The sequence below is a fragment of the Hyaena hyaena genome, unplaced genomic scaffold (assembly GCF_003009895.1).
Source record: "Hyaena hyaena isolate Hyena2069 unplaced genomic scaffold, ASM300989v1 scaffold_1038, whole genome shotgun sequence".
Classification (NCBI taxonomy): Eukaryota; Metazoa; Chordata; class Mammalia; order Carnivora; family Hyaenidae; genus Hyaena; species Hyaena hyaena.
This window is the reverse complement of record NW_024081672.1, coordinates 50,586-77,084: the sequence shown is the minus strand read 5'-3', so window position 1 is coordinate 77,084 and position 26,499 is coordinate 50,586. Positions and strand designations below refer to the sequence as shown.

At 39.3% G+C, this 26,499-nt stretch overlaps 2 protein-coding genes across 2 annotated transcripts in view; one reads left to right on the top strand and one right to left on the bottom strand.

Moving 5' to 3' along the window:
- The window catches only part of LOC120223787 (zinc finger protein 25-like), a 29,241-nt gene extending 27,979 nt beyond the window's left edge, over nucleotides 1–1,262 (bottom strand). The window contains 1 exon segment of the mRNA XM_039222019.1: nucleotides 890–1,262. The gene's annotated coding sequence lies outside the window, so the exon portion shown is untranslated.
- LOC120223790 (zinc finger protein 2 homolog) lies at nucleotides 982–26,454 on the top strand. The gene is given in 7 exon segments (XM_039222023.1): nucleotides 982–1,045; nucleotides 9,543–9,847; nucleotides 10,925–10,983; nucleotides 17,418–17,544; nucleotides 17,825–17,920; nucleotides 21,940–22,913; nucleotides 22,915–26,454. Coding segments are annotated over 5 exon segments (2,472 nt in total). The 5' UTR covers nucleotides 982–1,045; nucleotides 9,543–9,847; nucleotides 10,925–10,968; the 3' UTR covers nucleotides 24,175–26,454.
- Nucleotides 26,455–26,499: the final 45 nt, after the last annotated feature.

Here is a 26,499-nt window from a genome sequence, read left to right as displayed (position 1 = left end):
AAAGGCTGCTGCTTGCTGTTGTACTTCATGGATTAGCATATTTACCATAAAATCTACTGAATATTTGTATTGACTCAACTAAACTTTGAAGGATATTCTTTATATAAATCTTTGAATTATATTAGCATATAGCCCAATAAGTGGAATTACTCAAGTGAAATATTGCTTATTTATAATCTTTTTTTCCTCAAACTATGCATATATTTTCTGGCTTATTTAAACAAAATTGTTGCTTCGTTAATTTAGAAGTTATTTTCTCTTTTTTAAATTTTGAGACAAACTCTGCTTAGTAGAGATGTTATTTTTTTTAACTGTATTGCTGGATACTATTTTTTAACATTTTAATTAAGTTCTCTATTCACAAGAACTGACAACTGACATATGCTTTCCTATTAGTTTTGTGTCTAAATGATACTCCTAGTTCTTTTTACCTTTTCATACTTTTATTGAAGCTTCTATTTTAAGTCACAGAATAAAGTGAACACCCACATACCATTGTCTATATTGGACAAGTTTAACATTTTCCCGTATTTGCTGTATGTTTGCTGAAACATTTAAAAACAAGTTAGGTGTATTTCACTCCTTAATACTTCGGTATGTATTTCTAAAACGAAGCACATTCTTTACTAGAGCATCTATGCTAAAACTCCCATAATTGTCCGCAAATATCTTAAAAAATTTTTTTTTCCATAACCAGGATGCAGTGAAGACTACAAATTACGTTTAGTAGTTATTACAGGTAGGCCCTCTGCAAACGCCAGAACTACAGACCTGCCAGAGAGCAACAATCCCCATACCCTTTGAAAGATAGGGTTTTTTTTACATCGCTATTTACAGAAGTGCACGCCAAAGATTATGGTAGACGCAGCCTGGAGTCTTATTTGCTTACCCAGCAGTACTTGCGCCCGGGCGGTGTAGAGTGCTGCGCACGCGCAGCTCCGCCATCTTCCTGGTTCCCCCTCCGGTTTAGTGAAGCCGGATATCCAGTTTCCGGATTTCCCAGTAACTCTCAAGGTCCTGGTTGCCCACCTTCCTAACGGCAGAGGTTAGAGCGTGGGCCCCGTGGGAAGAAGCGCTGATCGGCGGTGGGGAGGATGCCCGGGACCCCGCAGCGGGACTCCAGATAGTGGGCGGGGGCGTCTATGTCCGGACCATTGGCTTGGGTTCGAGTGGTCTCCCCCAGCGCTGAGACCCTGTTCCTGTCAGTGCGCCCGCGGGACGTGTTGGGGGGGGGGTGTGCTTGCGCATGCGTGAGGGTGGGCTCTGCCTGCGTGGAGAGCCCCGTGACTGGAGTTTGGCGTGGCTTCCTGCTCTGTAACAAGTACGGTGAACGTCGTCCCTTTTCTCTTTGTCTTCAATGGCCTCAGTATCTAGGCAACCAGAAGTTCCAAAAGCTGCAGATTTGAGGTCCTGGGTGAAGGTTCCAAATACGAATTTGTTTGCTAATCTTATATCCTTATTTCCAAATTAGGGTTCTCGTAAGGTTAAAGATCTAGAAGTCCAGAAATAAAATCTCATCCTGGTGAGAACCCTTGGGACGTTTGATCCCTCCCCAGAATTTCAGAATGAAGACAGTCCCAGAAAGGGGTAGGTCCTGGAACTGCAGGGCATAGCATAGCAATTCTTTCCTGTTGCATAAGGTGCCACTGTAACCGAACTAACCTGAGTTCGCTCCTTGGCGAGTGACAGATACGAACGACACCAGGTCGAGTTGTACAAAGGAACATTTGCAACAGATAAGGAGGTCGAGAGGAATAACTTCCATAGCCCTGACTCCCTGAGCAAAGTTGGAAGGTTTGTTTTTATTTAGAGTTAGGATGAATATTTAGCAAGCTGATCCTCGTCATTGTATGTAGAGTTGGCTTAAGGTCGTGTAGTTAGTTGCCTTAAGGCAACGTGCTTGAGCCCACACACATTCTGTGTTATGTAAATGGTGCCCCTGTTTGAAAAGAGATGTTAGTATTAGAATATGATGGTTTCCACACCTAGAGGTCACTCCATGGTACCACCTGCACAGGTGGGAGTCAGGAGTTAAGCTCAAAGTGGTCTGGGCGGTGTTGGGGCAGTTGGTATTGAGGCAGTCGCTATCCTTTGACGGGTGATTCCGATTTCCATTTGCCTTTGTTAAGAGAAGCTAGAAAGAGCTTAAGGAAAATGTGGGACCGAGATTGGGGAGTACAAGCTGGTGAACAGTAAAGGTCAAGTCTTAGGGTCTAGCACGTGACAAATCCCTCCTCTGGTTCTTTTTTTTTCTTTCTTTCTTTTTTCTCTGCTCCTCATTCTTGAGGGACGTAGGGCAAAGGTCCATCTTCTAGTTGCTTCGTGCTGGACATGGGCTTAGTCATCAGGATTGTTAGTGGAGCAGAATTTTCCCTTTGCTAGTTTTAGATACATCTGTGGGTCACCAGGTTTAACTTCAAGCTTTTGTGTTACAACCGTCTGTAATTTTTGGCTTTCATGCATTTGTGTATGAATTGTACCAGTTAACTGTACAAGGTCCAAACAGCAGCAAGAGCAGTAGGATTATTAGTGGCCACAAGAAGGGATGACTAACATACTCTGGGTGTCCTGGGTGTGTATAGTCTCTGTGCAGGCCCCTACTGAGTTAAGCCAGTTAAGCAGTTTGGGGCTTCAGGAGACTAGGGTCCATTCCCTGTATTACTTTGTGATTTACTTGATCCCAGGCCATCATTCTCAATGCCTTGGGTGGCAGATAAAGCAGTTTCCAAATCCCCAAGTCTGTCCAGTGCTGTTCATGCTCTACATTGATTTTTCCATGTCCCAGCAGTACTGTGGTATTTCTTTTCTGGACACTTACGAGTTTTGTTTGGAGAGCAATATCAGTAACATCAAAGGTAAGAGGAACTATAGGAGTTGGGTCTGGGTTGTCATTCCCTTTCTCAGGAGTGTACTTGTAGCACGGCTTTTGGTCTGAGGTGGGATTTAAGTATCTTGTTTTCCTCTCTGCATCATTAATGACAGGAGTAAGGTGGTCACACGGAAGGTCCCTGTGGGAATGGCTTAGTTGTATAGCTATGGATGGGGAGTTTCAAAGGATTTAGGGAAGCTCACAATGAAGTTAATGTTATGGTCATTTTTTATTGGATGGAACACAGGCCATACAGTTCTTTAGTTTGTTTCTGTTTGCTATGAACCTTCTTATATTTACTAGAGAATTTAGCTCCCAGAGATGCTTCTCTGTGTTTATGGCTTTTGACATCTGTAGCATATTGGTGACGAGAACTAATGTTGAAAAGGTGTTCATTATATAATCAAAACAAAGTAGGTTGGACTAGATCATTAATAATTACAGACATAATGATAATCCTTTATGGGACCTGACAGCAAACAGTAAGGGTGAAGAAAAAAAAATTATTTAGAGTCGGGAAGCCTTTTTCTTTTCTTTTTTAAGTTTATTTATTTTTGAGAGAGAGAGAGAGAATATACCATGCAGGCTCTGTACTGTCAACACAGAGCCTGAAGCAGGGCTCAAGCTCACCCAAAGTGTGGCTCGAACTCATGAACTGTGAGATCATGATCTGAGCCGAAGTTGGTCGCTTAACTGACTCAGCCACCCAGATGCCCAGAGAACCCTTATTTTTGAGGTTCCACTTATCTTGTGTCTCTGGAAAAGAAGTTTCAGGTCTGTGAGTGGTTCACTGGAGTACCTGTTGTCATCTGGCACTGGTAGCATCTCCTTCTGGGTTTCTGGTGCAGACTCCATCTCTGCCATCATGATCTAGGCACTACTCCCTCTAATTTTGAGGAGTGTGTGGTTCATAGTACTAGGTGGGCCCTGTCCATATATGGTATAAGTGATTCTGAGGTGACCCACTTTTCTTTCTTTCTTTTTTTTTTTTTTTAAATATTTTTATTTATTTCTAGGAGAGAGAGAGACAGTGTGAGCAGGGGAGGGTCAGAGAGAGAGGGAGACACAGACTCTGAAATAGGCTCCAGGCTCTGAGCTGGCAGTCAGCACAGAGCCCGACGCGGGGCCCGAACCCACGAACCACGAGATCATGACCTAAGCGAAAGTCGGACGCTTAACCGACTAAGCCACCCAGGCGCCCCAGTGACCCACTTTTCTAAATTTGAGGTACACCCAGTCCGCAGGGTAAAGTTTGATTTCACTGAGTAGAGGGAGGCCAGAATTCCCATACTTGTTGAACATGTCCATCACCTGTCAGGGATTAAGTATAGCTCTGGGTCTGGAGGTTTAAAAAAAATCAGAATCTTTTGGGAAGGGCCTCTCATAAGTCATTCAAGTGGACTGAGCTTTAGTTTGCCCTTTGGGGCAGCTCTCATTCTGGTGAGACTATGTAGAGTCTTTAACCAATTTTCCTGTGTTTCCTGGCATAACTTTGCCAGGGTCTTTTTCAGGGTTCTGTCAGCACATTCTGTCTTCCCAGAAGACTGAAGTCTCCAAGCAGAATGCCACCTCCACTTGATACTTAAGGCCTTGGCTACCTCAGAAATAATTGTTGATGTAAATGTTGACCCATTATTACTTTGGATTGACTTTGGCAATCCAAATTGAGGAATTCTCTTATTTATTTAAAAAAAATTTTTTTAATGTTTTTATTTCTGAGAGAGAGAGATACATACAGCGTGAGCAGGGGAGGGTCAGAGAGAGAGAGAGAGAGATACAGAAACTGAAGCAGGCTCCAGGCTCTGAGCTGGCTGTCAGCACAGAACCCAGTGCAGGGCTCGAGCCCATAATCCGTGAGATCATGACCTGAGCTGAAGTCAGGCGCTTAACTGACTGAGCCACCCAGACGCCCCAGGAATTATCTCTTATTAAGGCCTTTGTTACTTCATCAGCTTTTTCTTTCCTACAGGGAAAGGCCTCATCCGTCTAGTAAATGTATTTACAAATTCCAAAAGGCACTTAAACCTTCTAGGGGCCATTGGCATTACAGTGAAATCTTCTTGCCACTCCTCCCCTGGCATTGTCCCCCAGATTTGAGTTGCTCCAATCAGAGGGAGTACCAAGAGTCTGGTTTGTACATTTTGTCCAGCAATAATAGGCACATTGGTTTGTTATTCTCTCAATTTCTTTCACCTTCGAGATGCTCATGATCTTTATTAACCACAGGTATAAAGCTCCTTTACTTTAATGGTTGAGTTGTGCGCATAGTTAGGGAGGCTCCAGGCAGTCAGCGTAAGTACCCAGATTCTTCCATTGTTATTTATCATTCATCCTCTGATGAACAGAGATCATTGGTAGCCCAGTTTTAAGCCTCCTCTATCTCCTGGGGGTAGATGGAGAAATCTTCATGGTAGAGAGAGAATTAGGGCCGCTGCAAAATCTCCCGACTTGACAGCCCTTTTTGTGGCTGCATTAGCCAAATTGTTTGCCTTTGTTACCTCTGACTTTCCCTTTGGATGGGCTCTACAATGAACCCCTGTCGCTTCTTAAAGCTTCAGTACCGCTTTGAACTGCCTGTGCGTTTCCTTGCCGTGTTGAATTTCTTCATGGTCACTGTAGTCCTCTTTCCCTCCATGTGATTCCATGGGCATGAATTACAGAGAAGGCATATTTAGAATCAGTGTAAATGGTTAACGCCTTGTCCTTACCCAACTCAAATTCTCTGGTTAGTGTGGTTACTGCTGCCATTTGGGCTGAGGTGCTTGGGCCCAGTCCTTTAGCTTCCCTAAGAGGATTTAAGGGCACTACTGCATATTCTGCCCTTCCTAGTCCATTTTCTGTAAAAGTGATTTCTTATGCACTGGTTAGAGAGGTTCACTCGTGAGATCTTTGCAGCTAGAGTAAACTCGATCAGACACTTACAGACAATCATCATCAGGGAGTAGGGTGGCTGGATTTAAGGTGTGGCGTGGCCTCGGTTGTATCTGGGGGGTGGGTATCTCAGCATGGCCTGATATCATAGCATCCTGTTTTGGGACAGCCACTGATATCCCTTGCTTTCCAGTAAAGTAGAAACCTGGTTTGGGGTCCAAACAGCCATAGGTTGGCTCATAGTTTTTCTGCTTTTGTCATGATACATGTGGCTGCTACATGATACATGTAGGCAAGGGGGCCATCCTGTGGCCATCATGTCCAATTGCTTACAAAAATATGCCACTGTTCTTTTTATGGGCCCCAGCATTTGTGTTAATGACCCTACAGTTATTGATTGCCTCTCATGCACTTGCAAATCAAATGGCTTAAGATCTGGCAGTGTGAAGGCTGGAACCTTCCTAAGCAGGGCTATAAGTTTATTGAAGACTTGGCCAAAGGACTTAGCCCATGCAGATGCATCTGTTTCAGATTCCCGAAGCTTATCACTGCGAGGTTTTGCAGTCATCCCCAAATTAGGAATCCACACACTCCATTCCCAAAGACTCGTGCAGTTGCTTGCAGGTTCTTGGTGGGGCCAGCTCACATACTACCATTTTTCTCTCTTTGGGGAGTCTTTGCTGTCATCTTGAAATAATAAACCCCAGGTACTTTACAGTTTCCTTAGAAGTTTGGGCCTTTTCCTTTGAGACTATATACCGTGCCTGGCAGGAAATTTAACATGGATCAACTGTTTTTGTCAGAAACTTTCTGGGTGGCACTAGCTATCGAAATATCACCTACTTGTTATAGTACAGTGCTGTTTTTCTATGTTTAACTCTTAAATCTCGTCCCAAAATTTCCCCAAAGATGGTAGGTGAACAGTCCAGCAGTACTGTTGTGTTTGATGGGAACCAGGATCTTCCCACTCAAAAGCAAATAGCTCTTGGAATTTAGGATCTAGTGGAATGCAAAGGCATTCGTTAGACCTAACACAATGTAATAATTGCTGTTACTCAGTAAATTGGTCAGTAGAGTATAGGGATTGGGTACTGTAGGATGTGTATGTCTCGAACAGCTTCATTACCAGCTCTGAGGTCTTGAACAAATCTGTATTCCTCACTTCCGGCTTTTTAACAGATAAAATTGGGGTGTTATATGGGGATCTACATGGCTTAATCAACCCCTGTTTTAAGAGCCTGCTTTAAGAGGATCCCTTGTATAGCATCTGGTTTTAAAGGGCATTTGCCTTATCTGGGGGTAGCCATCTATCTGTCCCAATTTTACTCTTTCAGATGGGGTGTTAATGCATGCCCCCACCTGCCCTCACACCCAGACTTTCTAGTTTACTTGGCATAAGGGTTTTTTGGGGGGAAAGGATTTCCTCTCTTTTAAATACTGGCATATGTTGTAATAATGCCATGAATTCAGTTCCTTGATATCTAGGGAGTTGGATTTGTAATTTGCCCTGTTCTGAACTTAGTGTGGCCCTTGTTTTGGCTAAAATATCTCATCCTTAAAGAAGACTGGGACATTCTGGCACATATAGAAAACAGTGTTTTAACATCTTGGATCCTATTTCACAAGTCAAAGCCTCCAGAAACTTTGGTATCTCTTTTCCTGAGACTCCTTCTATATTACAATTAGAAAGGCTACCCTACTGAGTGTTCAGTACAAAGAAAGTAGCTCCAGTATCAAGTAAAAATTCAGCTGGCTCTCCTATCGGTAAGGTTATCTGGGGCTCCTCATGGGAGATGAGGATCTAATGGTCCAAGACCAACTGGGGAGCCCCATAGCCCTCTCATACCTTCAGTGAGAGACGACTGAAATGATTCAGCTTTATGCTTCTTCCTTCTCTTCTGAGAGCAGTCTGGGCAATCCTGTTTCCAGGACCCTTCCTGCTTAGAGTGTGCACCTTGATTGGACCCCAACTTTATTTCTGGTCTCTTAGGCCTATGGAGGGGCCTGGGAGCACTCACCCATAGGGTGTTTTTCCTTCTCCTCATGTAGGCTGGAGAGCTACCACCAAAAGAGCACCTTGCTTTTTCATTTTCTGGTCTTCACGTTTCCCACCACATTCTTGCTATTGAACACCTTGAAAGCTAGTTCTAGAAACTGAGCCAGGTTAGTATTGAGACTCATTGCCAAATTTTGGAGTTTCCTTTGGATGTCTGGAGCAGCTTGAGATATGAACTAGGTTATTAAGGACCATTAGACTACCCTGAGCCTCAGGGTCCCAGTTCATATTTCATCTTAAACAGTTTTGTAGCTTTCTGAAAAGACTAATGGATTCTCATCTGTCCCTTGTTGAATCTCCCTTAAATGGGACCTATTTATAGGAGACCTGCTTATCTTCTTCATAGCTTTTAAGAGAAGCCCTGACAATGTCCTAAACTTTCTCTCCCATCAAGAGAGTAGTGTTCCCACTCAGGGTCAGCTCTTACCACTGCTTCCTCGTTCAGTCTTCAAAAACTTGATCCTGGCTGATTATCAGCTTCTTGTCTGGCTTATGCTAACAAAGCAAACTTCTCTTCTGTTGTTAAAAGACAGTGGTTAGCAAAGCTTGACTATCTGCCTAGGTTGGTTTGTTCATAGAAAAGACATCCTGCATTAAATTTATAAATCAGGTCAGCACATAGCCCTTGAGTGTGTGCCTTCCAGTTATACAGGTCTGAGGTAGAAAATGGGACATGCTCATTATAGAGACTCCTGTCTCTTTTAGACTCTGTCAGTCTCTATCTGTCTCAATGGAAACATTCCCATCCCTAGCTTAAAATTGGTCCCTAATCTGGTAGTGCTATCTGGCAAAGGAGGATAAAGGGATACAGGAGACATAGGGAAGGCTTTGGGACATTAGTAAAGGTTTAAAGGCTGGTGCTTATGAAACTGGGGGAGCCAAGACCTGAGTACCAGAGCAGTAAGGCCAGAGGAGATGGCAATCTGGGCAAAGATTCCGTGTAGGTTTTTTGGAGCAGGTCTTCTTCATCAGAGAGTATAGGAAGAATTTTTAGGGTTGTAGAGTCAGCCTTCATTTTAGAAATCTTAGAATTCATTTGGAACCCCATATTTTGATATAATGCCATAAAGCACTGACTATACAAAAGCTCTTTCCATTTTTTCTCTTTTACAAAATAAGCTCAGAAGAAAGTCCTATGCTTTTGGGTTAAGGGAGGCTATTTGAATGAATGCTTTCCACTTCTGGAGGCTACAGCCGAATGACCTCTCCTTCAGAGTAGAATTTGTCCCTCCTGTATCGTGGGATTCTTTCTTAGGGTTTCCTCTTACCCTCCACAAAGTAATTTATGATGGACCGTGGTGACACAAATGCCATGCAGCCTCACCCACAATATATATGAGATTCAGTTGATTTAAAAACAGGTTCACAAGGAGAGAAAGTTAATGCTAAGGCGTCCAGTCGGTGTGGGTAGTTGTACCTTACAGAGTAGTGGCTGGTGCAGCAGGATCCTCTTCCACCCCCTCAGCATTCAGGTGGCTCCAAAGGATTTACTTGCACAGTGGCTCAGGGAGAACCTGGCTGAGATTCAGTAACTCAAGGCACACTTCCCTTTTTAAGAGGAATAACAGTAGTGCAGGTGTCCCTGACAATCATTAAACAGGTCAAACAGGTAAGATGGAGATACCCTTCACCATGGCTGATTCTAGACTAGTCTCGGTTGGGCCACTTTCTCTTGGCCAGGTCATGTTGTCCTGTGTCACCCAGGAATGTCTGTACCCGACTCTAATCGAGTATTCAATCCCCCAGAGTGTCTACCGGAGAGGCCCTGTGCTTAACTGACTGCCGGCCTGCCAGGCTTTGTGAGACAACTCAAAGAAGATACACTTCTAGTCACACCATAGGATCTGTACCACTTACCTACCTCTGTGGAGAGATTCTCAGAGCAAGAGGCTCAGGGCGGCCGCAGTTCCTTCAAAGGGTCAGCAGTGCCAGTCCAGTGACACAGACCCTAAGAAGGGAGCGTCCCCTCCAAGGATTCCTACCCCAGTTCCCAGCGTGGATGGGGGAGCCCGCATGAGCTGCTGCCCACCGCTGCATCGGTGGGGAACCAGGTAAGCAGAGGGCGGGACCTCAGAAGGACAAGAGTCCCATTTGCACTGCCAAATTTGTAACCCAGGTAACAAGAGTTTGCTCCTTGGTATGTCACAGATAGAAACTACATCAGGTGGAGTTGTTGCACAAAGTAAGAGGATCATGGGGAGTGACTTCCAAAACCTGACCCTCTGAGCAAGGGTAAATGGCTTCCTTTGTTTAGGAATAGGATGAATATTTAGATAGGGAAGCCTTGTCTGCCACAGCTCACACGCACACTCTCTCCCTCTCTCAGAGCGCACTTTCACCTTAGTAAACTTTCCCACTGTGTTGGGTCTGTCCTTGAGTTCTTTCTTGTGATGAGACCAAGAACCTTTGACGACATCTTTGGGATGGGCTCTGGGTTGAGGAGCCATGGCCCAGGATCTCCCCAGTTTACCCAGCAACACTTTCTACATACCCCACATTAATTTCCCCTGTTTTTAACATCTTATGTTAGTGTGGTACATTTGTCCCAATTAACAAGCCAATAAAGCCCATATTTTCTCATATTTCCTCAGTTTTTCTGTAATGTTTTTTTTTCTGTTCTAGGTTCCTTTCTAGGTACTGCACTACATTTAGTAGTCCTATCTGCTTAAGATCCTCATGGTTATGATCACTTTTAAAACTCATCACTTCCTAGTTAATTTCCTTCCTTTTATTCATATCTCAGTTTCTAGGCTATTTATCTTCAGTATGGTACAAATGCTATATAATGGTATGTCATTGCACATTTCTTCCCAACTCTGTTCAGTGACATCATGTTGGTAGTTTGAAATTGGCCGTGGCAGGAGTATTTATGCCTCCGAAATTGGCAACTACAAGTCAGGGGCTTTTGTTTTTTTTTTTAATTTTTGTTTATTTTTTTTGAGAGCCTGTTACTAGATATTTTCCTCAATTGGTACTACCTCTCTGTGGCCATTCTCTTTTTAGGAGCCAACAGAACATAGGAAGGCATTTTATTCATGGGTGTACAGAGTATTTGTAGGCAGGTAAATCCAGAAGCTATAGGAGAGGCAAGATCATTTATGACTCCTCTCTCTTTTGTTATTTCTCAGTTGTGTCTGCACGTGTGTCTATGCTTCTGTAAGAACAGCAGAAAATGAACAAATCCCAGGTGAGTTTTTTTTTTATTATTATTATTATTTTTTTTACAAATAGTTTATTGTCAAATTAGTTTCCACGTAACACCCGTTTTTTTAATTATTATTTCCTACTTTATTTACATTAGATCCTCTGAATAAGGTATAACCATTAAAATGTAAACATAGAAATAGGTACCTGTCAAGTTTGGAGGGCATAGGGAGTAGCAGGTTAGTAGCAGAGCTAAGGAGGTGTGGCAGTGACCTTCAAGTGCTTGAAGTTATCTATGCTGAACTCTACATTTATCTCGGATAGCAGTAGCAAACATTATTATAGGTACTGCAGTGAAAATAAGATTAAGCCATAATAATTCTTAATGGAACATAAAGACTGTCCTGAAATTGAAGTCTGAGAACATGGTAGAAAGAGAGAACATGTTGCCAAAGCATAACTGGTTTAGATTATCAAGAGAGCATTATACTCAGATCTAAACAGTGAGCTGGTCATGCTCTGCTCAAATTTAAGATAAAACCTCCTAGTATCTTGAGAAGTGATGGATGGGCAGAATAAACAATTTACTGTAACTCTTGAGAATGGTTTTGGTTTTTGTTTATATTTTCCTGTGCTGTTTTTTTCAGCAGGAAGTTCAAATTCTATTACCTGGAAAATATTCCTGTACATTATGTTTCCATCTTACACCATTGCATGCAATTTTGGTTCTTTCCCACCACCTGCCTGTGTTTGTTCTGGTGACAGTCACGAGTGAATGTGATCTTATTGCTTGGCAACATTTCTTCTTTTCCAGTAAAGCATTTAATATTTTAAATTTCAATCTAAGCACTACTTTAGTTGCATCTCACAAATTTTCAAAAGTTGTGTTTTCATCTTGATTCCATGTAAAGTTTCTCTATTTTCTTTGAAGCTTTTATTCAACCCCTGGGTTATGTAGAGTTGTGTTTAATTCCCAAATAGCTGGAGATATCCAGGTGTTTCTGTTACGGGTTTCTAGTTTGGCCAACAAACATAATCTGTATGATTTCCTTCCTTGTCAATTCTTTGAGATTTGTTTTATGGCCCAGGAAACAGTCTATTTTGGTGACTCTCCCATTTGCACTTAAAAACAAAGTATATTCTACAGTTGTGGGTTGGCATGTTTGGTAAATGTCACTTAGATTTAGTTAAATGATGGTGTTGTTTAGGTCTTCTGAAGTCTTTCCAATGACCTCTTCCATTAATCACTGAGAGAAATATTGAAATCTCCAACTATATTAATTTTTGTCTGTTTTTCCTTTCAGTCTTACCAGTTTTTACCTCATATATCTTGAAGCTCCCTTGATAGGTGCATAGGAGCACCTTTATCATTAATGTAATGTGCCTATTTATCTTTGATAATACCTCATATAGTCTGTTTTGTCTGATAGTAACATAGCTACTCCAGTGTCTTTGGATTATTGTTTGTATTGTTTTTCTCCGTTTATCTGTAATGTATGTATTTTTATAGGTAAAGTTGAGTTTCTTGTAGACAGTATGTATTTGGTCTTGTTTTTGTTTTTTTTTTTTTTTTATCCAATCTGACAATCTCTTTACCTGGTATGATCAGAACATCCACATTTAAAAATCGATTATTAACATGGTATATTAAAATCTCCCATTTTTGTTAGCTATTTTTCTATTCTGTTCTTTATTTGTCTTTGTCTTTTTCTTTTCTTGGATTTTAGTTGAGTGTTTTTTATTATTCCATTCTATCCTTACTATTAACTTATTATTTATACCTCTTTTTTTAACTTTTAAAATAGCCAAGGACTTGTTGGGATGAGCACTTGGTGCTATATGGAAACCAACTTGACAATAAACTGTAATTAAAAAATTAAAATAAAATAAAATAGCCAAGGACTTACAACACACATTTTTAACTAATCAGAGCTTTCCTTTGAATATTAAACCACATGATGCATAGTATAATGACCATACAATAGTATATTTCCAAGGTCTTCCTTCCTGTGCTTTGTGTTATTTTTTACTTTACTTTAACATATTTTTGTTTACTTTAACATACGTTATGTACACATAATACAATACAGCTATTTTTGCTTTAGACAGTTATGTTTAGAATAAGGATTAGCAGCCTACAGCACGTGGGTGAAATTCAGCTTCCTGCCTGCTTTCACAAATTAAGTTTCCAGGGAACACAGCCACAAGCATTATTTGATGTGTTGTCTGGGTCTACCTTCACAATACAGTCTAGTTTACTTTCTAGGTCATTACAGAAAAAGTTTTCCCACCTTTGTTTAGAGCACTTAAAAATTGTGGAGGGAGGAATTAACTTAAATTTTCCCTTATTTATTCCATTTCCATTTCTATCACTATGTATAGATTCAAGTTTCACTGATGACATATTCCTTTGACATTTCTTGTAGAATAGTTCTGCTGGTAAAGAATTCCTTAAATTTTTATTTTTCTGGGAAAGTATTCTTCATTTTTGAAGATCTTTTCATTAAATATAGAATTCTTGGTTGACAGTTACTTTGTGTTTTTTTTAATTTAAAAATTTTTTAAACTTTTAATTGAAGTATTGTTGACGTATAATAAATATTAAATAAGTTTCAGGTATAAGACAGTGATGCTCATCCCCGTAGTGAATTACAGTATTGTTGACTACATTCCTTAGCTGTACTTTTCATCCTCACACCTTATTTATGTTATAAATGTAAGTTTGTACTTCCTAATCTCCTTCACCAACTTCACCCGTTTCCCCCCACCCCCACCCCCGCCCGGTTTGTTTTCCATGTTTATGGGTCTGTTTCTCTCTTTTGTTGTTGTTATGAGTCTTTCTTTTTTTCTGTTGTTTGCTTGTTTTTTTTAGATTCTACATGTAAGTCAAACATAAATGAAATTATATGGTATTTATCTTTCCCTGTTCAATTTCACTTAGTATAATACTCTCTAGGTTCAACCATGTTGTCACAAAAATGCAAGCTCTGATTCTTTTTTGTGGCTGAGTAATATTCCAGTGTGTATGTATACTGAATCTTTATCCATTCATTTATCAGTAGACACTACTGTTGCTTCCATATCTTGGCTATTGTAAATAAACACAGGGGTGCACATATCTTCTTGAAGTAGTGTTTTTTCTTTGGGGGAGTAATTCTATTACTGGGTCGTATAGTATTTCTATTTTTAATTTTTTGAAGAACTTATAGATTGCTTTGCATAGTATGAAAAACATAGTGGCAGCAACACTTTCTCACCATTCTGTCCACTTTTTGATTGGCGTATTTAGGGTTTTTCTTACATGTTTATGAATGCTTTATATGTTTTGGATATTAACCCCTTATCAGACATGTCATTTGCAAATATTTTCTCCCATTCATTTGGTTGCCTTTTCATCTTGATGGTTTCCTTCACCGTGCAAACGCTTTTCAGTTTGATGTATTCCTGTTTATTTTTGCTTTTATTTCCCTTGCATGAGGAGATTGATCCAGAAAAGTATTGCTAAAGTTGATATTTGAGATATTATTGCCTATATTTTCTTTTCGGAGTTTTATGGTTTCAAGTTTTACTTTTGGGTCTTTTTTGAGATTATTTTTGTCTATAGTGGTCCAATTTCATTCTTTTGCACATAGCTGCCCAATTTTCCCAGCACCATTTATTGAAGCAAATGTCTTCCTATTGTGTATTCTTGCCTCCATTGTCATAGGTGAAGTATATGTATGTACATATATGTATGTATGTATACACACATGCACGCACACATATAGGTTTATCTCTGGGCTCACAGTTCTGTTCCATTGACCTATGCATGTATATTTGCAGCAGTATCATACTGTTTTGGTGTGTGGGGTTAGCTCCCCACCTCCCCAGAGCTTGAGTCACTTTGGAGAGGAACTTTCCCTACTGAGGCTGCCCTCCAGGTTGGTGGGCTGGGAGCGGTTTTGGAGGAGCACCTTCCAGGGTGGGTTGATGGTGCATGTCTTTAGGGGAGCACTGGGTGGGGCACATTGTGATAGAAAGGTAGATGGAGAGTTTGTACTGGCTTGTGTAAGCATCTGGCCAGGCTCTGGGAGGACAAGAAAAATAGTGCCCTCTAGCTCCCTTGTTTTTGGAGAAAGCTTCTGCAGATCCCTGCCCTTCCTGCACACATCCTAAAATTAGTCCATGAATTTTCAGATATACCCCCAGGTGATTTTCAAATGGCTGCTTTTGTGCTGTGATTACAACAACAATGATTTTCTTCTCACTCATTAGGCATGTCACTTTGCTTTATTCTATGGCTCCTGGTGAAATTGTGTCTTTATTCCTTGTTTTGTAGTGTTTCATTGTCCCTTGACTGCACTCAGGATTCTCATTCTTCTCTCTCTCTTTAGATATTGTGTGTCTTTATGCTTTGGGGAAGCATTTATGCTACTTGGTATTCTTGAGCTTCTTGGATCTTAGATTTGTTTATTAACTGTCATTAATTGGGAGAAATTTTAAGACACTATTTTTTGGGGCACCTGGGTGGCCCAGTGAATTAAATGTCCAGCTCTTGGGTTCAATCCAGGTCATGATCTCACAGTTCCATGAGTTTGAGCCCCACATTGGGTTCCGTGCTGACGGTGTAGAGCTTCCTTGAGATGCTGTCTCCCCTTCTCTCTGCCCCCCATCTTCCACTCATGCTATTACTTTCTCTCTCAAAATAAATAATCTTTAAGACACTATTTCTTAAAGTGGTTTTTTGGTCCTATTCTTGTCCCCAGCCCCCCAGGTCCCAATTATGCATATGTCAGAGCATTTTATTATATTTCACAGCTTTTTAATGTTTTGATCTCTTCCATCTTCTCTTTCAGTTTCTGTTTAGGTAATTTCTATTTACCTGTCTTCAGATTCGTTTATTCTTTTCTTAACGGTGTTAACTGCTGATCGGCCTGTTGAAGCATTTTTTCAATCTGTTACTATATTTTTATTTCTAGATTTCCAGTTAGTTCTCTCTGGTGAAATTATCCATTTGATTTTGCATATACTATAACTGTCCTATTAGAGTCTTAAACATACTAGTTATAATTAAAATCTTGTTAGGTAGTTTCAACATCTATGTCATATCTAACTCTGGTTCTGATGGTTACTTTGTCTCTTAGTAGTATCTTGTTAGTTTCTTTTCATATGCTTTATAAATTTGCTTTTGAAATGTATAGGCAGCATGTGAGTTAACTGTTTCCGATATTACTCCCACGGCATCACAGGCTTCAAGTTTCTAGAGATAACTTATGTTTTAGGATACTGGTTTATTTACAGTTATGTCTGTTCATTTCTGAGTTTTAAGAGTTCTCTTTGCTTTCTGTCTCAGAGACGGTCTCTTTGCATGTTTTTATTTATCTCTTGTCCATCTGTCAGCAATATTCTGTTGATACGTTTTACTCCAAGCTTGTTAGCTTGGTGGTGAGAAGTTGTCGGCAGAATGTGTCCTCTTTCTGAAATCCAGCCTCAGTGTTAGGTCTGACCTGTGTGCTGTGGGAATGTGGTCTTCCTGGTTCTCTTGCCCCACCCCCCACCCCAGCTGTACTTGTCGACTCAGTGCATAATCCTGCCCTTCCGCCAGGGAGAGAGTAAGTTCCAGTGGGGTTCCCAGAGAAAAAGCCTGTAAGAAGGTGCAAGTCTCAATGTCTGTGGTCTGAAGGGGTTTCACACTGCTGTGTCCGCTCACACTCAGTCTTCATTAATAAGTATGACCCCTATTCTGGTTGAGTTCTTCTTACCTGTGGTCCAACTCAGGCAAAAACACACATTTTGATTTAGTCTCTTCCTAGATTTGGGGAACTTGGGTACTTTGCGACCGTGGCTCTCTTGTAAGTTGGCGGGGGTGGGGTGGGAGGAAGTTGTGAATTTGAAGTTAGTCTGGCTCATTTTCATTGTAGGAATGAGTGGTTTTCTTATTGCTTTATATATCGTGGGGTAGAAGCTGAAGTCAACCTATGTTTTTAATGCTTTCAGTATTTTATTTATACTATACTGCTTTGTAACCATAAAGAATATTTGTCCATTATGTTTCAAGCCCTACAGCTTTAACTCTTTAATTAAGCTAAGCCTAAGCCATGACACAAAACAGTTAATTTTTCTTTTCTTTTTTGACTCCACTGTACTTTTTACATATTCTAATATATTCTAGTAACACCTTATCTTCAGTTTTGGAGCATGTCATGTTTGTATAATATTTAACTTTCTAGAGAATAAGAACAGTGTTTTATTATTTTTAGCATTTACAACACCCAGAACATTTCAAGGCATAGGATATTAATAAAGTAGAACAAGCATGATGTTGTTTTCTTTTTTTTTTTTTTGTCTTGTATAAAATCTAACCCAAAGAAATATATGTAGTAGGCGTATTGTAAGAAATACTCAACAGTGAGCCCGGCAAGAATTAGTTCCCATATTTCTTTCCTGTGCCACCCTAATTATGACCACTTCAGACTGAACAGAAATGTGCTATTCCAGGGGTCACTGTTATTTGGGGATGTGACTGTGGACTTCTCCCGGGAGGAGTGGCAGTGCCTGGTCCCAGCACAGAGGACCCTGTACAGGGATGTGATGCTGGAGAACTACCACAACTTTGTCTCAGTGGGTAAGCAGTTTGCTCATCAAACTTTGTATAGCATCCATTCTATTTCTTAGATACCAAAATGTTTGGTCTTTTGTGGTTAATATTGTTGAGACTTTTGCTTCAGGAGTCTGAGCCGGTTAATCTCTTTGAGCACAAGGAAGAATTTGTATTCTCACATGCCATGAAAGATTTAAATGAGCCTCATTATGGTCTGGCTCCAGAAACTCTACCTGCTCCCTCCTTTAGAATTACTGTGCCCATGCAGCCTTGCCCAAATTCTGTGTCATTTTTCCTTTTATAGGGTTTCTCACTAACAAGCCAGAGGTGATCTCCAAACTGGAGGAAGGGGAAGAGCCATGGACAGTAGAGGAAGAATTTCTGTACCAGAACTACCCCGGTGAGTAGTGAGTACCGGCAGGTAAGGTTACTGAGGAAGCCAGGGGAAATTACAATCTTAGTGGTCAGTTTAGGAGTTAGACATTTCAAATGTTTTCCAAGAATCTCTTAGTGGCTCCTACTTTACAAGTAGAGAAAGGATACGTATATGATCATATTGGAAGAGAAAAGGATAATGCCTGAGAAAGAATGTAAGTTGGTTTTCTGATTATTCAAAGCTAGGGGTCCAAGGATATCATATATGCAGCAAGTGAAGTAACACAGGGTTTTTTGTGTGTGCTTAATAGCACAAAGCTAAAACTTAGGTACTAAGATCTACTAAAACTTGGTTCTTGAGGAGTAGGAAGGAAATAATGTTTTCACTGCTACACGTAGTAGAGTACTACTTGACGTTATATGAACAAATGGCACTAAATTAATGGGATTACAAATTCATATTTATCAGATTAACTACTGCAACAAAAGTACAGCCTTTTTAATTTTACAAGATTATATTTTTGTTTGTACCTAAAAACATTGGGAACAAGATATAAACAGTCTTATGTGCCTAAAAAACATTTCCAAATGAGTAGAAGTTTGTGATGCTAACACGAAACCTTCGGTAAATCCTACAAAGTAGAAGTAAGACATTCCCCAGTTATAGTCTGATAAGGCCAGAAATTGGTAACAAAACTATGAAGCCCAGAAGACAAACTAATTCTTTTTCTTTTGCATTTGTATTTCTTCCTTGTAAACTTCTAATATGTCTCATGTTCTTACTTTACATCAATATTAGTAAGAACTACGTTCCCTCATACCTTTCTTCCTTTCAGTTCCTAATTGTCGTTGGTGAGAGGTTTTTTGTTGTTGATGGTGGTGGTTTTGTTTGCCTTAGAACATCTCTTTTTTTCAGTAGCCTGACAAGGTAAATGTATGTCACCTCTATTACTTATTTAATGAAATTTAAATTAACTTGCCTTATGCATTATGCCTAATGACCTCACTTGCCATACTGCATTATGGCCTTATTTGGGTGCTGCAATTTAATTTTATGTTGCTTATGCTCAGGCTAAACACCATTTGATCCACTCATCAAATATCACTTAAGCATACTATTATCATTCCCATGTCACACCATTCTTCATTGTGTGCTTGCCTGAGTAAATACTACATGAACTAATGTATGAAAAGTCCTCAGAACAGTGTTTACTATATAAATAAAACATTATTTTTACTCTTATTAGGTTGAATTTCTTTATAATATAGGTTAAGTGTATCTGCTTCCAAGAAACAGACCTTGAATGTTTGAGTGAACGTAATCTCTTCTTTCTCACGGTGCTCAGCATGTAGTGGGTCTGGCACAAGAAATAAAAGCAGACTGTTTCCTGAAATATCTATCTTTTTTCACAGCTGATGAATGATATAACAGAAAATGGCAATCATATTACTCTCTCTTTCTTTGGTATATAACCTAAAATAGACATTTGATAAACACATGTTGATTTGAATCAAGTAGAAGAAAATTTTCATGTTCTGAAAACATCATGAGGGAACTCATTCTGATTACATACATGAACCTATAATTCTGATTCATCAGGTATAAAATGTCTAAACATTTGTGTTTGAAAACATTCTCCAGGTAATCTGATACACACAGCTTGTTGAAGTCTATTAATTTAAAATTATTCAGAGTGCCTGAGTGGCTCAGTCGGTTGAGTGTCTGACTTCGGCTCTGGTCATGATCTTGCGGTTTGTGAGTTTGAGCCCATGTCAGCTGTCTGTGGTGACAGTTCAGAGCCTGATGCCTGCTTTGGATTCTGTGTCTCCCCCCCTCTCTCTGCCCCTCCCATGCTCATGCTCTGTCTCTCTCTGTCAATAATAAATAAATGTTAAAATAAAATAAAATTACTCGGGTTCAAAGGAAATCAGAGAATCAACAACACCTCTTATGAGCAGTGGTATAAATTATGGTCTGCAGACCTACCACATGTTTTTGTAAATAAAAAAATTTTTTTGCAACACAGTCATACTCATTTGTTTACATATGGCCTTTGGCTGATTTCATGTACTAATAGCAGAACTCGATGTTGTGACAAACAGGTATGGCTTGCAAAGCCTAACATGTATACTGTTTTGCCTTTTAAGGAAGTTTGCCATCCTCTGGATTGCAGAATGAGGATAAAATTACATGAAACATTTTAAATTCAGTGTTTAATTAAGAAAAATTTGTCATACTCTCTCAAATCTAATAAGCCATAGTTTGTAACTGGACCATTATGTGATGAACCACTAAGAAAAAAATATTCTTACTATATTGGGACTTGTTGATCACAGATATGTGATCAATTATAAGATGCATTGTGAGTTTATAACTTAAATATATGTGGATTATATTAGGTGAGATACAGTATGTTACAAAGCAGTGTTGTGTTAAAACAGCTGGTCTGTGTAGGAACTACATTTAGATTTCGAATAAATATAAATCTTGAAAATCGTGAAAGGAGAAAGATTTGAAAAGGAATTCTTGAAATTTTAGAAAAATATTGCTATTTTGTCATCTTTCTAGATACTGAATAGACTATATTCTAACCTTGGCTCTGAGTGAGGGAACACACTTTGACCTTGTAGTCACGAATGAGTAATTAAATGAGACAAAGAACTGACTAAACTGGAGCAAAGGATATTGACTGGGGAGCTGTAGAATGGCAGCTGGAAAATCTGATGTGTAGGGGCACCTGGATGGCTCATTCGGTTAAGCTGACAACTTCGGCTCAGGTCATGATCTCATGGTTCATGAATTCAAGCCCTGCATCGGGCTTGCTTCTGTCAGCTCAGAGCCTGCTTCGGATCATCTGTCCCACTCCCCTGCTCACACTCTTTCTCTCAAAAATGAATAAACATCAACAACAAAAAAGAAAATCTGATGTGAATTTAGTTGGTGTAAATTTTGTTTGCTTGAATGATGACTTGGAACAGTTTTCCATGTAGTACATGGTTCAAGCCAGTGGTGGGGTTTTTTTGTTGTTGTTGTTTTTTGTTTGTTTGTTTGTTTTAGCTTGGGATAGACTTTGTTACAGTGGGTAGAAAATGTGGACAATACTTTTTAAATAGTAAATCAACATAAACGTTATTCATTTTCTTGGATTTGGTTGAAAAAATATGATCCTTAAATTTTGATAATAAATAGAAATGTAGAAATGTGAGCTGTGAACTGTAAAGCAAAATTAAGTATTAGTATTTTGGCACAGGCAGTGCTGTTTCAAGGAAAAGTTAGTGAACATACACGCCCACATCATGGTAGGTTCACCTGCTGAGTGGCTCTCGTAGAGCCTATGAAGGCATCAAAGCCAGAACAGGATGATACATCTGATCTGTATTGGCACAAGATTATTTGTGTTGTCATTGTTTTATACTTTCTGTTGGTTGTGGATATTCCTATGAATCATAATTGGGAGGAGAGTTAGAATGCAATCTAGTGACTCTACTTAAACATCAGCCAATTGGCTCATTCAGAAATTTACCTTGCTATTAGCGCGTAGGAGGAAAATACAACTGGGAGGATGAAAACTTGTTTAGATGTTACTAAACCCATATAGGTTTGAGGGTATGAGGTCTACTCTGTGGTCTCCTTAATGTCTCATACTTTCCCTCTGAACACCTTTGTCTACTGGATTTTCTTGTCACTCCAATTACTTTTCATTAGCTTCATTGGACCCATCTTATTTTCTGTGATTTTTCTCCTACCTGAATCTGTCACTCCTGTAGAATCTACCATCCTCTGTTTGCTGCTTATTGAATTTATATCTTCATTTATATTTTAACTGTTTTATTTATAAAGGGCCAAATAATTACGTCTTTGTGTTAATAGGTTTTCTCCCTTTTTCTATATAAGTTTTCTCAAACTAGATGGGAGAAAAAGGCACTTTGATCCTACGAGACTACCAAAACCAGAAGTCAAATATGTAATAGCGCATTTGTGTCTTAATCCAATTCATCTTGAACTGTAAAATCTTATGGTCTGTTCAATATTTTCATTTCTAGAAGACAACAAAACTCATTACCTAAAAGAGAGAATCCAGGAAAACCAAGACAGATATTTGCCACAAGTTGCATTTGAGAACAAAACACTGTTCTCAGAAAAAGTTCGTGCTTTAAGAAAATCATCTAATATGAGTACAGACTTTGTCTCTTCAAGAAAAATGACCTGTAACCACAACTTACATGGAGTGAGTTTGAAAAATATTTTATTATCAATTGCTAATAATAGAAACTCTTTAAGAAAAAAGCATGACATTTTAAATGTGTATGAGAAATTACGTGATATTAAGCAGGAAAAACCTCATACTCAAGAGACTTCTAATGAAAATAATCAAAATGAGAAAGACTTTGGTCATAAGAATGATATTATTCAGCACCTAAATACTCAGACTTCAGAGGAGACTTTAAAATATAATCATGGTGGAAAATCCTTAGGAGAAAAGACCATAATAATTCCACACAGGCAAAATGACGCAAGAAAGAAACTCTGTGAACATAAGGAACATGGTGGGGAAACCTGTGAGAAATCCTCTCTCTTGAAATGTCATGGGGTCTGTGTGGAAATAAAACAATACAGAAGCAATCAAATTGAAAATAATTTCAGTAGGATGTTACACTTCACTCAAGTCCAGAAAAGTCAGAGAGGTGAATGTCTATTCAAATGTAATGAATGTGGGCAAACTTTCAACTACAAGTCAAACCTTACAGTGCATCAGAGAACACACACAGGAGAGAAACCCTACCAACTTAATTCACGTAGGAAGACCAGTCACAAATCAACCATCACAGACCATCAGAGAACACATACAGGGGAGAAATTTCATAAATGTAGTGAATGTGGGAAGTCCTTTTACAATAAGTCGTCTCTCACTCGACATGAGAGAACATATACAAGGGAGAGGCCCCATGAATGTAATGAATGTGGGAAAACTTTCTGTGAGAAGTCCGCCTTCACTCAACATCAGAGAACTCATACAGGAGAGAAACACTTTCAGTATATTGAAGGCAGTAAAACTTTCTGTTGGCAGGGAGACAAAGGTACGTCAGAGGGTTCACACAGGAGAGAAACGCTTTCAATGTAATGAATGTGGTAAAACTTTCCATTGGCAATCAGACATTAAGCTACATCAGAGAACTCACACAGGAGAGAAACCCTTTCAATGTAACAAATGTGGTAAAACTTTCTATCGGCAGTCAGATGTTAATGCACATCAACGAATTCACACAGGAGAGAAACGCTTTCAGTGTAATCAATGTGGCAAAACTTTCTATTGGCAGTCAGATGTTCATGCACATCAGAGAACTCACACAGGAGAGAAACCCTTTCAATGTAATCAATGTGATAAAACTTTCCATCGGCAGGCAGATGTTAATGTTCATCAGAGAACTCATACGGGAGAGAAACGCTTTCAGTGTAATGAATGTGGAAAAACTTTCTATCGGCAGTCGGATGTTAATGCACATCAGAGAATTCACACAGGAGAGAAACCCTTTCAATGTAATCAATGTGGTAAAACTTTCTATCGGCAGGCAGACGTTAACGTGCATCAGAGAACTCACACAGGAGAGAAGCGCTTTCAATGTAATGAATGTGGTAAAACTTTCTATCGGCAGTCAGAAGTTAATGTACATCAGAGAACTCACACAGGAGAGAAGCCCTTTCAGTGTAAGGAATGTGGCAAAACTTTCTATCGACAGTCAGATGTCAATGCACATCAGAGAATTCACACAGGAGAGAAACCTTACAAATGTAACGAATGTGCAAAATCCTTTTACGAGAAGTCATCCCTCACTCGACATGAGAGAACTCACACAGGGGAAAAACCCTATGAATGCAGTGAGTGTAGTAGAACTTTCTGCCAGAGGTCAGCCCTCACTCAACATCTGAGAACTCACACGGGAGATAGACCTTTTCATTGTATTATATGTGGGAAAACTTACCGTCATCTGTCAGCTTTTAACGTACATCGGAGAACTCACACAGGAGAGAAACCCTTTCAGTGTATTGAATGTGAGAAATCTTTTCTTACAAAGTCGACTCTTATTAATCATCAGAGAACTCACACAGGGGAAAAACCCTATGAATGTAATGAATGTGGGAAAAGTTTCCGTCATAAATCTACCCTTACCACCCATCTGAGAACTCACTCAGGAGAGAAGCCTTATAAGTGTGAATGTGGAAAAACTTTCGGCCGGAAATCAGCCCTTACACATCATCAAGGAATTCACATAGGGTAGGAGCCCTATAGCAGAAATACGCTGTTTCCCCCAATACCCATTTCTCTTTTTTTTTTATGGTTACACAACTAGTGCAGATTCGCTAGCCTTCTTTCCATGCACATGAGACTATATGACCTGCACTCAAAATGTGGGCACAAATTCCAAGCCTGTAGAAGACCTCATTTGAAATTTTTCCTACTTCCATTTTTCTTTCCTTATCAAAGTGTAATGGAGATATCCTCAGGACAATTTAGGAGCTAGTCATTAGAGATTAGATTCATAACTCCTGGGCAGAATTCTGCCTTCTCTAACATCATTTTATAAGTCTTGTCATAAACAAGAAATAAATTTTGTGTTTTTTTTTTTTTTTTCTTTTTAGCCATTACATGTTTAGGGCTTTCTGTTGCCATTGTATATCCTAGCCATGCCTTATCCCATTACCCTGTGAATCTAATGAAGGTATGATAAACCCTGTATGTCAGAGAATTCATTTAGGGAGAAACCACTCTCAATATCCTGCATTTTAATAAACCTTCGTCAACAAGCCAAACATTTTGTAAATCAGAAAGTTACAGTGGAAACCCCAAAAATGAAGGCAGTGAAATTTTCACAAAGAAGCTACATCTGATTGACCAGCAGATAATTGAGAGTAGAATAAAGTAACAACATGAAAAATGTTTCAAGATTTATATATCAGAATACATAACAAAAAAAAATTGTCAGCTTAGGAAATGAGGAAAACATCCTCATCTAGTAATGATCTTATTCTAGAAGCGATGTTTTGGATGCATTAATAAATAGTTTGCAAGTAATATAAAACAATGTTTATTTAACGGTCTTGCTCAGCAAGAAACACATCACTTTGAGAAAGGTGCAAGTGAGTTGAGTTCTCAGAGCAGCAGCATTAAGTGTATATGAGTAGCCTCTGTGCTAGGTCAGGCTTACACACGTGACAGTGCTCTTTCACAACTATTTTCTGTATCCTTGATTTTTGTTTCAGACTCAAAATAGTTACAGTAGGAATGGTGCACCCTTACCTAAGTAACTTGTAACACATGCTAGAATTTCTGACACTACATACTATTGTCCTATCACATATTTACAGCACAACATACATGTATTTTTAAAAAGCACCGAATGCATGAAATACCATGTGTCATATGTGTTTTTTACTTTTTGGTGGCGTAGATAACTCCACATAGACCTTGTGAAGAAACTATCCTTTTAGTAAATCACCCAAATAACATTTAATAAAATCAAGATTCATTTGAAATATGCAACGATTCAGAACAGTTGTTTATGATACACATATGAGTTAATTTTCAAAAGTGGTCTTGAACGTTAGTACTTCTTACACTGTACAGATTGAAAGCAAGGCCCACTGAAGACATTCCCCCCATTTTTGTGTTACGTCTAAAGAGTATGTTTATGTCAGCTTAACTGCAAAGTGCCGAATTATGTGAGCAAAGAACTCTCTGCATTTGTATTTGTTGTGGTAGAATGCCCCATTCCCCCCCTAGAATTTGCATGATTTCCACAGATAAGCTGTTCTATGCCTGTCGCTTATTATTTGAGTGACCTATGTAGTGACTTCATCTTTCTGCTTCAATTTCCTGATCTACCTCACAGATAATGAATAGTTTGGGTTGAGATTTTTTGTTATTAGAGCCAAAAGCAGTTATGTTTAGGACTTGAACATTAGAAATAAAATAGTCATTACATGGTATGCAGTGTTTTTCTGCTTCTTGAGTTGATACAAGAAGATTCTTTTTAGAACGTTGTATTTTGTCAGGTTTGTCTTTAAACCTGAAGCAAATGTGTTTCACATATGAAACAAATGTGTTTAGATTAAACAGAATAATCTATTGACATCTTTCTGTTGTTGGTTAAATACAGTGAACTAAAAATCCAACTTTTTTTTTTTTTTTTTTGCAAATGACTAGCCAATGAATCTTTCACCTGTTCATTCATTCGCCCTTACTTCACTGTTTTGAAACCCCATTTTTTTGTATACACACCCTTTGGCGTGGCTGTTGCTTTTCTAGGCCCTGCATTCTTGTCCATGTTCTTGTCTTGCCTACTGCTGGTCCATAATCCAGATAGGCCAACCACAGGACACCACCCTCCTACCCTACACTGAAGATTTCACAGCTGCTCACTCTGCTTCTGCCACTATGTAAAACTCATTGTGAATTTCAGTGGTTCTAACATTTTGTCATCTTCCACATTGTTCGTTTATTAAAACCAGCAAAATGGTTTTGAGTTATGACCATGTTTATATATGTAGTTTTGTTCTTTTTAGCATCTTATGTGCTGTTCTATTAAAATAACTTCATTCTGTTG